At 36.8% G+C, this 14,190-nt stretch overlaps 1 protein-coding gene across 2 annotated transcripts in view; it reads left to right on the top strand.

Annotated features, from left to right (window-relative positions):
- LOC135222947 (enoyl-CoA delta isomerase 2-like) overlaps positions 1-14,190 on the top strand; it is a 103,185-nt gene that overhangs the window by 61,175 nt on the left and 27,820 nt on the right. For both annotated transcript variants that reach the window (XM_064261399.1, XM_064261398.1), the window contains exons 6-7: positions 10,174-10,291; positions 12,805-12,924. In XM_064261399.1, coding sequence (XP_064117469.1) covers positions 10,174-10,291; positions 12,805-12,924 — 238 coding nt within the window. The remainder of the gene's footprint in view (positions 1-10,173; positions 10,292-12,804; positions 12,925-14,190) is intronic.

Here is a 14,190-nt window from a genome sequence, read left to right as displayed (position 1 = left end):
AGAAAGGAACGTCAGGGCCGATCTCCTGAGCAGGAAGAATCAACTCCTGCCTTCCGAGTGGACCCTCCACTCAGAGGTATGCCAAGACCTGTGGAGAAGATGGGGCAGACCTCACATCGACCTCTTTGCAACAGCAAGGAACGCAAGGATCGAACTTTACTGCTCCCCGATCTCAGACCCAGGAGCAGTATCAGTGGATGCGTTTCTCCTAAATTGGACAGGTCTAGATGTCTACGTCTTTCCCCCCTTCAAAGTACTGGGACAAACCCTCAAGAAATTGCTATCTCGGAGATGACAAGAATGACACTAGTAGCTCCGTTCTGGCCTGCCCAAGATTGGTTTCACAGAGGTACTGGAATGGTTGGTGGACTTTCCAAGAGCACTTCCACAAAGACAAGATTTGCTCAAACAACCCCACTTCGACAGGTATCACAGAAACCTCCCCGCTCTCAATCTGACTGGCTTTCGACTGTCAAAAGTCTTGTCAGAGCGAAGGGGTTTTCGACAAAAGCTGCTAAGGCTATCGCCTCAGCTAGAAGACCTTCGACCCTTAAAGTCTACCAGTCGAAGTGGGACGTCTTTCGCCGGTGGTGCAGGAACCAGAAGTTTTCCTCTTCCAGTACCTCTGTGACTCAGATAGCAGATTTCCTAGTTTTCCTCAGAGAAAAATGCGGTTTGGCAGTATCTACTATCAAAGGATACCGGAGCATGCTGGCTGCTGTGTTCAGACATAGGAATTTAGATCTTTCGAATAACAAAGATCTGCATGATCTATTAAGATCTTTTGAAACTTACAAGAAAACTTCGAACGAAGTTCCAAGTTGGAATCTGGACGTGGTTCTTCGTTTCCTGAGGTCCTCTAGGTTTGAGCCACCACATTTAGCCTCCTTCAAAGATCTTACGAGGAAAGCTCTCTTTCTATGGCTTTAGCATCCGCTAAAAGGGTTAGTGAGATTCATGCCCTAGAAGGAAGGGTAGGTTTCAAAGGAGATTCCGTGGTTTGTTCCTTCCTTCCTTTGTTTTTAGCAAAGAATGAGAACCCCTCAAATCCTTGGCCAAGGAGCTTTGAGGTTCGTGGATTAATCTGCCCCATAGTAGGGGAAGAACCTGAAAGAACTCTTTGCCCTGTTAGGAGTTTAAAATACTACCTTCAGAAGAAGAAAACCCTTAAGGGCATTGAGGACAGACTATGGTGCTCTGTAAAGGACCCCAGCAGAAACCATTGTCGAAAAATGCGCTGTCTTTCTCATTAGAAGTCTTGTGAAAGAAGCACATAGATCTTGTAATGAAGAACATTTCAAGCTCCTAAAAGTCAAGGCTCATGAAGTGAGAGCCATTGCCACTTCCTTGGCCTTTAATAAGAATATGTCGCTTCAGAATCTGATGAAAACTACATTCTGGAGATGTAATTCAGTATTCGCCAACCACTACCTAAAAGACGTCAGTATTACGTATGACGAGTGCTTCGCATTAGGCCCGTACGTATCGGCGGATTCGGTGCTGGGGCAGGGAGCTGGAACATATCCTTAGTAGTTTTTTCCCTTGTTTTTGCTAATTGAGTTCATATGGTTGTATGAAAAATGATGCAGGTAGGCATCTTTTTTCGTTTCGTAATACTAATAACTTTAGTTTGGTTAGGTGATCGGATTTGGTTTGAAGCTCCCTGCGTTGGTAGTGGACAGGTTCTGTCATAGAAGAGGGCGAACCCCCATTGACATGATCGGACTTGGATTCTACTAAGTAAGCAGATGTCAAGTCCCGTTAGTAGACCCAAAGAGTCTTTTCAGCTGTAGGTCACGCCCTCGCTGTAGCTCTTATGGCTATGCAGACTAATAGACAGTATCTATGAAGTCTTCAGCCTAAACAGGTAAGAACCAAGGTTATTTTTATCCTACAACAGGTGTTGTTTACCTTTTCTTTGTTATTTTCTGTCTTGTACCCTCCACCAAGGGTGTCAATCAGCTAAGTATATGTCTGACAGGAAAGTTCATGTACAAAAATGATATTGTTATTTTACAATAAAGTTTTGTACATACTTACCTGGCAGACATATACGATTGATGGCCCGCCCAGCCTCCCCTCAGGAGACAGGTATAAGAGAGAAAAAATCTGGCAGAAAGGTATGTTGGTTCTTACACCCGCTTCCCAGCGGGCGGGTAAGGTAGATCACCTGACCTACCTGTCGCGTTTGCTGGCGAGTTTTTGATTCTGTCGTGACGTCAGAGACGTAAGCTAAGTATACGTCTGCCAGGTAAGTATGTACAAAACTTTATTGTAAAATAACAATATCATTTCTCTGACTTCTCTACCATACCCTCTTATTCTGGACTCCAATCCTTCCAAACCCGATCACATTGCCAGTCTCGAATCAAGGTCCAGTCAAAAGCTTCATTTAATTGTAAGTGCAATGTCTGAGTTAAGTACTTCAGAGAAAGTGCTCTCTAAATAAGTGTCAGCTCATGTGAAAAGTGATAGTGTTGTGTCTGTGGAGGAGGTGGCTTCACATCCCGTTGGTGTTCCTAGAAGAAGGTCCCTGTTCTGCTCCCTTAAACCTGGGAGAAGACATACCGGAGGTCGAAGGGAGGCCAGCGGAGTTTTCCCATGGGTTATCTCACCTGCTTCCCCCAGGTGTCAAAATTAGTACAGTGGAAAGGTGTTCGTGTAAGTGCACATCAAATCTCCTCCAACTCTGAAGCCTCCAGCCCCAGCAATGTGAATTCAGTTTGTAATTACATGTACCTGGAAAGTTACTTAAGCGAAAGTGACATTTTTATAATAAAATATGCCCCCTCATTTTGGGACCACCTTGACGTGGTGAGGGGGCTCTCGAACCTCAGGAATCTCTTCCCAGGTTCGAACCCAAGAGTCCCATATGACATTATATATTTTCGAGTAAACTTATGTGGACTTTTCCATTTTTTGCCAAAATTTTTAAAAGCAAATAAATGAGAAAACATATCATGGCTTAACGTGGAGTTAAATCCGAAGCTAAATAGTGAGAACTGTGGTAGATCCATCATCTACCCGACAATGTTCGGACCTGTTTTTCAGGCGGAACTATTCTGTGGAGCTGGACCACGGATTCCAGGGGGGCCTGGTTCTAGGAATAGAACTCTCGGCATTCTATCCAGTTTGCCCATAATGTGATTAGGATGGGGATAATTGTATTAACATAATACTCTTAGTCCTAGCAAGCGGGTTCTGCTTACACTTGGGCCATACTAATCATGTTATGCCATCCCCTTTTGGGGTAGGGTAGGGATGCGGACATTTGGGAGTCCTTTCTCACTTGTGCCTTTGGCAGAAGATTTAACTTCGCGAAGGGCCAATGATATCTTTTCAAGATTTTTTTTTTTTTTTTTTTTTTTTTTTTTTTTTTTTTTTTTTTTGTAAAAACTCAAAATTTATGAACTGTGAAATAAATGATTTGAGTACCCCTGGGCCCCCCATGATGGAAAAACTACGGCACAGTTGATGACCATTAGCACGTCACTCCCGAATTTCAATAGGTACTGCCACAAGTAGTGAAAGTACTATAAAAGATACAAAGGAACACCCTGTTCCAAGTAAAGCAGCAGAACCAGAAAACCAAATAGAGTGCATAAATAAAAAAGAAACAAACAAACATAAATTGGTAAACTCCAATATCGTAACAATGGACCATATATGATGAACAATAATTCTGAATTAGAGACAAATAATCCTCCCAGCAAATACAGAAAAATATAAAAATCATAATAGACAAGCAACATACATAAAACAAGGACCAAAAAGAAACAAAAATTACCGACTTAATCCCACATTGGTACATTTTGATGACCTCTTTGGACCAGATAATTGGTCAAGATTTCTAGTCCTCAAAGCTGACAACAAAATCTCAGCAGCGATGCTAGAAAACAAATTACTTAACATATATCCAACACAAGACATGGAATGCAGACACATCAAGGACAATGAATGGCTTATCCAAGTAACCAATAAAAAGCAGTCCACTGCCTTTTTAAGTATAACAGAAATAAATAATATAAAGGTAATAATTACAAGCCACGAAACATTGAATTATGTACAGGGTACAGTCATCCTACCCAATAGCGAGCAGGAGCTTCCTTCAAAACAACTATTGCTAGACTCCCTAAAATTGAGATATAACAATATCCACGATTTAGAAATATACTCTATTTCAAGTAGGAAAGATAAAAGTAAAAATTATCAACATTGCCAAAATAAAATTTACAGGCCAAGACTTACCATTTAAAATAAAAATTCTTGAACAAAATAGAGAAGTTCGTCCTTTTGTTCCTAAACCATTACAATGTACAGTGCTCAAGGTATGGACACACATACAAAAGATGCCGTAATAAAGCTATATGTGCAGTCTGTGCATCAGATGACCATACCACTAAATTGGAACTGTAAACAATCAAAATGTATTAATTGTGGACTAGCCCATCACGCAAAATCTAAGGAGTGTTCATTTTACCAATATAACACAGAACTTCAGTTGTTAATAAATAGGACAGGAATGTCAGTCATGGAAGCCAGACTTGAGCTAAAAGTAAGAGGCGTTAACAATCCATCCAAAACCCCCACCTTTTCAAATGTGACTAAAAATCAAGACATCAAACAGCACAATGACAAACAAGATAGTATAAACATGGAAACTGGATTTCATACCAATAATACTGAAACCCAAAATAAAAGTGATATTACAACAACCAATACCACCACCAACATAGATGATTCAGTTATCCATGGAAAAGAACTTCCAATAGAAGAAGAATTAAATAATGATGATAATCGAACTGGCAAAAGAAAAGAATTCTAGAAAGAACCCCACCTAAGGGAAAAAAAGTAAATATTGAAAATTACAATCAATCCAGAGAGACTCCAACTACACCAGGAGAACATTTTAAAAAAGATATTAAACTAACCTCATCACAAGTGGAAATACACAATTACCCTCAATCTCAATCAAACAGCCAACATCTGGAACAGTAAAGATCACTCTTTACAATTTCCATCAAATAATACTAATGAAAATCATACCATTAAACCAAACCAAAATATAACTATCACCCCCCAACCATCCACAAGACCGAAATATCCCATTAACAACAACAAAACAAATAACCCCTCAACCAACAGTCCTTATCACTACAGAAAAGGAACAATAGAATTACAAAACCAGACATTTCTAAAGCTAGACCAAAAACTTCTGAACCAATAATTAACATTACCAAACATGCTTCATCTTGTGGTTGTAATGAATGCTTTGTAAGTACATATAACCAAATAACTACCAAGACAGAGGACACAGTACGAAATTGTATTGACAATTTTACCAATTAAGGAGGTGCCCTTTAACACACCAACATGAGAACGAATTATGTTCTGAATCCTTAAAATACAAAAAGGAAATTATAAAATCAAAAATAGACTTATTAATATTCAACTATGAAAAACAAACAACTGCAGAATCTAATAACCAACATACAAATACAACGATTAAAAAACCACAAATAAATTCAAATGCATATAAACTACGAGATAAAGTAAAATCAGCAATCAATTTACAGAATTTAACACCAATTCCTCCCAATAATGGAATATAAAATCATTCAATGGAATATAAATGGTCTCTTAACCCGACTACGTCTGGGTGAATTACAAAGAATCATACGAGACCACAACCCACTGTGCATATGTCTACAACATATAGGAAGTAACCCTACAAATATCCAACACTATAAAATTGCCTGTTATTCACCAACTGACGGTGGAAAATTAGGCACAGCCATATACGTTCATAATAGCATTACATATGAACCTGTTGACATACCATCTATGCCATATCAAATAACATCAATTAAACTGTATATGCCTGATAAAAGTAAAATTACTATTTGTAATTTATATAACCAACCAAATTTCAATGCAAATTTCAGTGATTTTTCTGAACTTATTAGCAAAAGTATACAGGAACCACTACTTATAGTAGGAGATTTTAATGCACATAATCCATTATGGGATATTAATAACCCCACTGACACATCCGGAATCAACATAGAGAATACTATAATGAAACACAACCTGTATTGTCTCAATGAAAGTGAAGTTCCAACATATTTTTCAAATACACACCTAACCTTTTCTTCAATTGACATTTCATTATGTTCAAATGATGTAGCGGAGAAATTTGAATGGAACGTCCTAGACGATTCATACACAAGTGACCATTTCCCAATCATTCTGAACTACTTAAGTAATGTCAAAATATTGCCACCTACAAGATATAATATCCAAAAAGCTAACTGGGATAAATATTTCATATACACACGAAACATACCACCATTCCCACATAATGAAGATCACAATACTACATGTGAATCCTTCTCAAACTTCATAATAAATGCTGCAGATAAAAGTATTCCAAAAACCAAAACACATTCCACAAAATCCCTGTCCCATGGTGGAATCCAACATTAACAACATTAAGTAAAATAAAAACATATATGAGTCGCAATCTAAACAGACTCAAAACTCGCCTTAAATCACTCAACAAAATGCCCTATAGTATAAACATATTAAACAAAATAGTTATAACAAACATAACAATTAACCACATTAAACCACTATATAACAAATATACAGCCAAATTTAGAAAAACGGTAATAGCAGAAAAAAATCGCATCATGGAAGGAATATGTCTCAAACATATCTTCAAACACATCCACAAGGGATGTCTGGCAAAAGATAAGGAAAATCAATGGAAAACATATAAGACTCCAAGAAGTGCAATACATTTAAATGGAAAAATATACCATGATACTTATGAAATATCAAACATAATTGGGAAACATTTTGAAAACATCAGTGCTTACTCCAGCCTAGATACACATTCAAAGTATCAGAAAACAAAAAGAAAATATAATACTCAATTTTGAAACTCTTGAAGACCTGGAAATTAATACTACTATATTTTAACATGGATGAACTAGATAATGCCATCAACTCTTGTCATCCCTCTGCACCAGGATATGATAAAATATCATTTGAAATGATAGAAAAATTAGCTCCTATAGCTAAATCATATTTTATTAAAATTTTACAATAGTATCTGGCTAAAACGTGTCTTTCCTGATAAATGGAAACATGCCATAATTATTCCAATAAACAAACCAGGAAAGGATGCAAGTAATCCATCCAATTATAGGACCGATATCTCTAACAAGTTGCCTATGAAACAAAATCTTAGAAAAAATGGTTAATGCACGATTAACGTATGTAATAACCAAAGAATCCATTTTAACACCAACACAATCTGGTTCAATAGCTGGCAGATCAACCCTAGATCCCTTAACACATTTAGAAGATCATATCAAAAAAAGGCTTTGAACAAAAGAAATTAACAGTAGCTATATTTTTTGATATAGAAAAAGCATACGATACAACATGGAAACATAACATCATGCAAAAACTCCACTCCAAGGGACTAAGAGGCCACTTACCAATATTTATTAAGAACTTCTTAACAAACAGAACTTTTCAAGTAAGAGTAGAAAATTCCTACTCAGTAACCTATAAACTGGAAGAAGGAATCCCTCAAGGTAGTGTCTTGAGCTGTACATTGTTTGCTTTAGCAATCAATGACATTACTATAAATTTACCAAGTGGTGTAAAAAACAGTTTATATGTTGATGACTTTGTCATTTACTATACGAGTAGTAATCTGAGACACGCTCAGAGAGTTCTTAGTACTGCCATTTCAAATATATGTAGTTGGGCAAATTCAGTTGGATTTAAATTTTCAACTGATAAAACAAAAGCAATCGTCTTCTACAAAGACAAAAGGTGGATGAAGAACCAAACAATCAAACTGCATCTTTATGCACTGAAATACAATTTTGTACAAAAATCAAGTATCTAGGAGTAATATTTGATCAACATTTAAATTGGAAAGAGCACATCAAATACATTAAAGCCAAGGGCATCAAAGCCCTTGCCATATTAAAAAAGTTATCACACACTAATTGGGGAGCAAAGCGAGACATTTTATTAATGATATATAAGGCAACAGTCTTATCCATAATAGATTACTGCTGTCCAATATATTCATCCGCCTCAGAATCTGCATTAAAATCTCTCGATGCAGTGCACCATGAAGGCGTGCGATTGTGCACAGGAGCTTTCCGATCGTCCCCAACAAACTCACTTTTGGTGGAGGCAGGTATTTTGCCCTTAAAACATCACCGTAATTTAATAACAATACAAAGAGGTCTTTCAATGCAAGTGGGATCGTCTCCTGCAACTTACTGCTTCCAAAACTGTAATCAAGTAACAGCAGTTAATAGTACAAGCTCTTTCCCAAAAAGAGCTAGATACATAATGAACATACATAATATGAATCCAATTTTTCACCCACCAATGGAATTGCCACCACCATGGATTTTAAATAGAGTAAAGATATGTACCTCCCTGTCTTACCTACTCAAAAAACAAATGACAAGTACGGAAATGTACCGCCAACATGCTTTGGAACACATTAGAAGGAAAAGGCGACAAATTTATGATATATACAGACGGCTCCAAAAATAATGTTGGAGTAGGAGCATCTGCATATTCGAAAAATATGTTAAGTAAAAAAAGCCTACCTTCAATATCATCAGTATTTACTGCTGAAGTCACAGCCATACAGATGGCTCTAGATATGATATCTGAGGCAAAAGCAAGTGTCTCTGTAATTTTCAGTGACTCACGTAGCGCTATAGATGCAATAGGACAGTATAAATCAGGAAACCAAATAGTACAGGAAATTCAAATAAAAATTCATCAACTCCTCCAATCAGGAATATCAATGGAAATATGTTGGATCCCAGCACACGTGGGAATAAAGGAAATGAATATGCAGACTCTGCTGCCAAATTAGCCTGCACCACTATCCCTCCAACAATTTCATATGCCCCAGTGTCAGACTGGGTAAAATCAGTTAAAACATTAATTTACCAGGATTGGAAAGAAGAATGGGCCTCGGTGCCAACAACAAACAAACTTAAAAATATAAAAACTGAAGTCTATGCATGGAGGACATCCTCACGGAGGAAAAGAGCAAAAGAGGTGATCCTAGCAAGGCTACGTATAGGACACACAAGATCTCACATGGTCACTTGATGTCAACACCACATGCTGACCCAGTGAAATGTAACAGATGTCAAATACCCATGACAGTGCAGCATTTGCTTGTTGAGTGCCCAAATTGGACCCAGCAAAGATCTATTTATCTGCGGAGTTCAGAAATGAAAAATATTCTTGCGGAAAGCAGGGATTTTTCAATTAATAAAATCATAAATTTTTTAAATAAGACGGGTTTCTTAAATAAGTCTAAATTTTTTTTTTTTTTTTTTTTCTTTTTTTTTTTTTTTTTTTTTTTTTTTTTTTTTTTTTTTCTCAGGATTGATCCTGAGAACCACCCGAGAAGAGTCTACTTGAGACTCAGAGGTCTGGAAAAACTAACACCTATTAATAATAATAATAAAAATATGGTAAAATTTTACATGTATTTACCAAGTAATTATTGAATTGTGAATTGGAGCCTTCCCTCCTCTCCTCACATGGACACCAGGGCAAAAACAATTGAGCTCGCTGCCACATTGCTCCACTCTTTACCCTGAAAGTGGACGGGGTTTAAGTCATACTACTATCAGTTGAATAGTTATCACAAATTTTGAAATTTTAGGCTGCTGTGGTTGTGAAAAACAATACGTAGCTTGTAATTATTTGGTGATTATAAAACTTTATTTTCATATATAAATGTGATTTTTGGGGTGATAGGAATATGAATGTTTTTGGTATAAAATTTTTATTAGAGTACTGACATGCAGGGAATTTATATATTTAGTTTTTTATATTATCATGGGCTTATGTTGGTTTGGTTGTAATGTATAAGATGCCATTTTCTTGTATGAAAAAATTGGTTTAAAGAATTACAAAAGGCTCAAGTGGTGTTAGCTCTTACCTACCAACTTTCAACTGCTTTGCAGTTGCATATAATTCTTTGTGTAATGATTTTTGTGTCCATGAATCAGTTTATGAATTTGGAGGAAGAATACTCATTATTCATGTACAGTATATACTGAACCCAGTGAAGTGAATATTCTAGAGCTGTTAATTTTTCAGGTTGATTAATATTCTAATTGAATTTCCCAAGCCACTGATTGCTGTGGTTAACGGACCAGCAGTAGGAGTTGGTGTGACAATGCTGCCATTGGTAGATGTTGTCTATGCATCTGATAAAGTGAGTAATCTTTAATAATGGCTCACTTGTAAATTGGTGGCATAACACAGATTTTTAGCTGGTGGTTTAGGTAAAGTCTTCTGAGGGAAAACTGAGAATTGAGGTTGAATCAAACAGTAGATGTTGACTGGTTTTAATACTGTATGAAGTTTTTAACAAGGAAGAGAAAGCTATTGCAAACTTTCAGCTTTTGGCACTATCATTTTATTGGTCTTCCAAAGGGCTTTTGGTTTGTATTAGAGTTAACCATTACAGTATGTATTAGTTTAACCTTTAATTCCAAAATGGTTGTCACTGACACCAACTTACTGACTTTTTATTAATGTCATACATTAGCTAAAACGAATAAGGAAAACTTGCTTCTTAATTATACGTACTGGAATGTTTCAGGTTATGTATGTGAGATAAACAATGAGTTTATTTGACCCTACAGTATTTACATCTTGCAAAGAGCTGTATTCTTTTTTACATACAAGTCAACCCCATTAGAGTCCACCAGTACCACCCTCTATAGATATCCATAAAATCCTTAATTAAACAGCCTATTTTGTCAGTTTAAATAGTGTGTAGATATGGTCCATAGAGAAGTCTGTGAATGCATGAGTCCGCGAATCCGGAGAATGTGAATACAGGGTGCCCACTATATAGTGATTGTTTTTAAGCTACTTTCTAGAGTTGAAGCTCTTGCTGTCGTAACCTAGCAGACCGTCAAAGCTAGACTGTGATGTCGCGGGGTGTGTCATTACTGCAAGCCGAAGCAGAATTTTCATTGGCTGTTGGATGCTGTGTGACTTCACAGCGGGCCAAATTTCCATCTGCTGCCAGGCGGCTGGTATGATTAGGTGTGACTCAGTTGGTGTCTTCTCTCATACTGGTATTGCCATAGTTCGGTATATTTCTTCGTACGTTTGTGGGGAGGAAAAGCACCTCTTGGGTGGTGTTCAGAGAGGGCTTTTCCCGTTGAATGAGGAGGGCCTCCAACAGGTGGAGACTTCTCTGATGGGGTTCTCCCTATTATCCTTGTGTTTTGGATATTTCCGTCGCGTGAGATGCTTCGTTATGTACGGCCAAAGTGTGGTTCCTAATGGCCCCTTCTGTGCATGGCAGGAGATCCGCTTAGTAGACAGACAATACCTATGGCAATAATAGAACGAGAGAAGACACCAGCCAAGTCTTACCTGATCATACTAGCTACCAGACAGCAGATGGAAATTCGGTCTACTGTGACGTCACGTAGCGTCAAATAGCCAATGAAAATTCAGCTTTGGCTCACAGTGAAGACACGCCCGGCGACGTCACAGTCCAACTTTGATGGTCTGCTAGGTTACGACAGCAAGAGCTTCAACTCTAGAAAGTAGCTTGAAGATTCCTTCCAGCCGCCAATACCAGAGAAGCACCGCACCCCCTGACCAATGAAACTTCAGCTTTGGGATACCCCCTGCTGACCTCTCGACCATAAATTAGGGTAGCATTGAAAATATCATCAGTCTACTCAAAGCCACAGCCTTGAGAATATATGGTCGAATCCAGAAGAAAATTTGGCATAAAATTTTTGCTTGGGTTGTATTAATCTATTGATAACGTACACCAGATTTTAATATATATAAATTTTGTAAAATTCATTAATCTTGACTTTTATTATGTATCCAATAGGTGCGTTACTCGCCAATTTAAATAATATTGAAAAAGCCGTGATAAGAAGAATAGAAAAGAACTTCTACAAAATAAATACAGCTGAAGCAGTAATCTCCTTCAATAGAATAATAATAATAATAATAAGAGTAATAATAATAATTTTCATATAAGCTTGGTCTTACATCATTCAGTCTCATTGATTTTTTATCCTAAACTTGTTCATATTGGTATTATCTGTCCATCTGCTTCTAATGTTCAAAGGTTTTGTGTACATCTTTTTTATTTTTATTACCCTGCTTTCTATTTTTAACCTTTAAACTGGTTGCAGTGTGTTATGGTTCACAATTACAGTGGCAATATGATGCCTTATAGGTGTAAAGAGAGTCAAGTATTTTGTTGTCTTGAGGCAGTTTTCATTTGTGAGTCTCATAATTCTGTTTCCAGAATTCGTGTTCATAAGGATTTACATGGAATTTTTAAGAAAGTGAGCTAAATCTAACTTGGGTCAAAAGTTAAGAAAATTGTGATCAATTGAGGGATGCAGACCACATGTATAATATAGTAGTAGTGTGATTTTTAAAAGGGCTTATTTATCTGAAAAGCTTGTAATGCTTAAACTAGTATTTTGTATATCAACATTTAAATTTAAAGATGTGGTGGAAAATACGGTGAGAGCTAATCATGCATATGAAGTCCTTAGGTTATTTGTAGTATGTCAGTTGTTTATAGCATGAGTAGTCATAATATAAATTAAAAGTCAATGAAAAATTCTGTAAAGGCCATAAAAGCATCTGGTTTATAGTTGTCTGTCCTCTTAATGTTCAGGGCAGGGGAGGGGTAAAGATTTCAATAAATGCAAATTTTTCTTTCTTTTTCAGGCTACATTCCATACACCTTTTGTAAAGAGTGCTTTGTCACCAGAAGGATGTTCATCGTACCTTTTTCCTCGTATAATGGGTCCTGGAAAAGCTGCAGAAATGCTTCTCTTCAATAAAAAGGTTTATGTTTTACTGTTATTATTATTTTCTGTAATTCTTATTTAACCCTCAGTGGATGGGTAAAAAAATCAATATGCAGCTCCTCAGGCTGGGTAAACTTTGAGGTCAGCCAATTTACAAAAAAAAAAAAAAACATCAATGGAATAAGGAAGATATGTAAATGCATGGTGAAAGAAAAAAAAAATTAAAAAATTTCCCCTACCTTCCACAAGAAGTTGAAAATGACTACGTATTTACAACCCCTTGTGGGGCCTCTTCTACAAGACAATCATAAATTTTACGAAGTTATATGTTTTTTCTTATAAATAATTTTATTTTATTTTGTAAAATTATAATTACAGCTCACACAATATCAAAACGGAAAAGAAATAAAATCAGTAACAAATTCTTAGTATATTTGTTGAAAAATATTTACGTAAATTTACCGAGAACTAAGATTCAGTAAATTTTTATTTTATTTTACTTGTACATGTTTTTTCTGATATTTCTTTACACTTTTCTTTGCAAAATTACATTTACAACCAACATACTACTGTAAAAGACAAGAACAAAAACCGACAGTAACCCCTTGAAGTCAGAAGCAGAACTGAAGTCGTGAGATGCCAGATTCGTGATTTCAGCCAGTGTAAAAGTTGCCATTAGTGAATTTATGGGCTAAAGAAGTATATTGGCACATCTCTCCCGCCCGATTCCTTTCAAATCAATGGCGCTTAATATTGGTTTTCTATAGGATCAATCCGTCCACCATCCCAAACCTGTTATTGCTACTCCTGAGAAGCTATCCATCCATTAAGGGTTAATGTAAAAGTTAGCATAATTTTGGCCTTACATGATAAGTCCATCCTAATTGCTCTACTGTACAAATACCCATTGGAATAGTATGATGTTAGAAGGAAGTAGTTACAATTTAGCAGTATGTACATACACTGTAATTTGGTGTATGCGAGTGGATCATCTTCAGCTCCTGCCCACCTATTGAAAAAATAACTAAAATGACAAATTTTGCAGAAGAAGCTATAATATCAGGTAAAAACACACAAACACACTAAAGGAACGAAACGGGCAAAAACCGGGAAAAAGGCCAAGAGAGGAAAAACCCAACTCTCGTCCTAAGGTGGTAAAGAAAGACTGGCGTAGATGTTTGGCGTTTGACCACTCTTCACCCGATCTACGCATGCGTTGCCAGATACCACAAGATTCCTTGCTTTTATCTACTTTTTTACCGGATCCAGCTAGGCGCTAGAAAGGATCCTATTGTTAAGACCG

Source organism: Macrobrachium nipponense, chromosome 8 (genome assembly GCF_015104395.2).
Source record: "Macrobrachium nipponense isolate FS-2020 chromosome 8, ASM1510439v2, whole genome shotgun sequence".
NCBI classification, from domain to species: domain Eukaryota; kingdom Metazoa; phylum Arthropoda; class Malacostraca; order Decapoda; family Palaemonidae; genus Macrobrachium; species Macrobrachium nipponense.
This window is presented reverse-complemented; position numbering and strand designations above follow the sequence as displayed.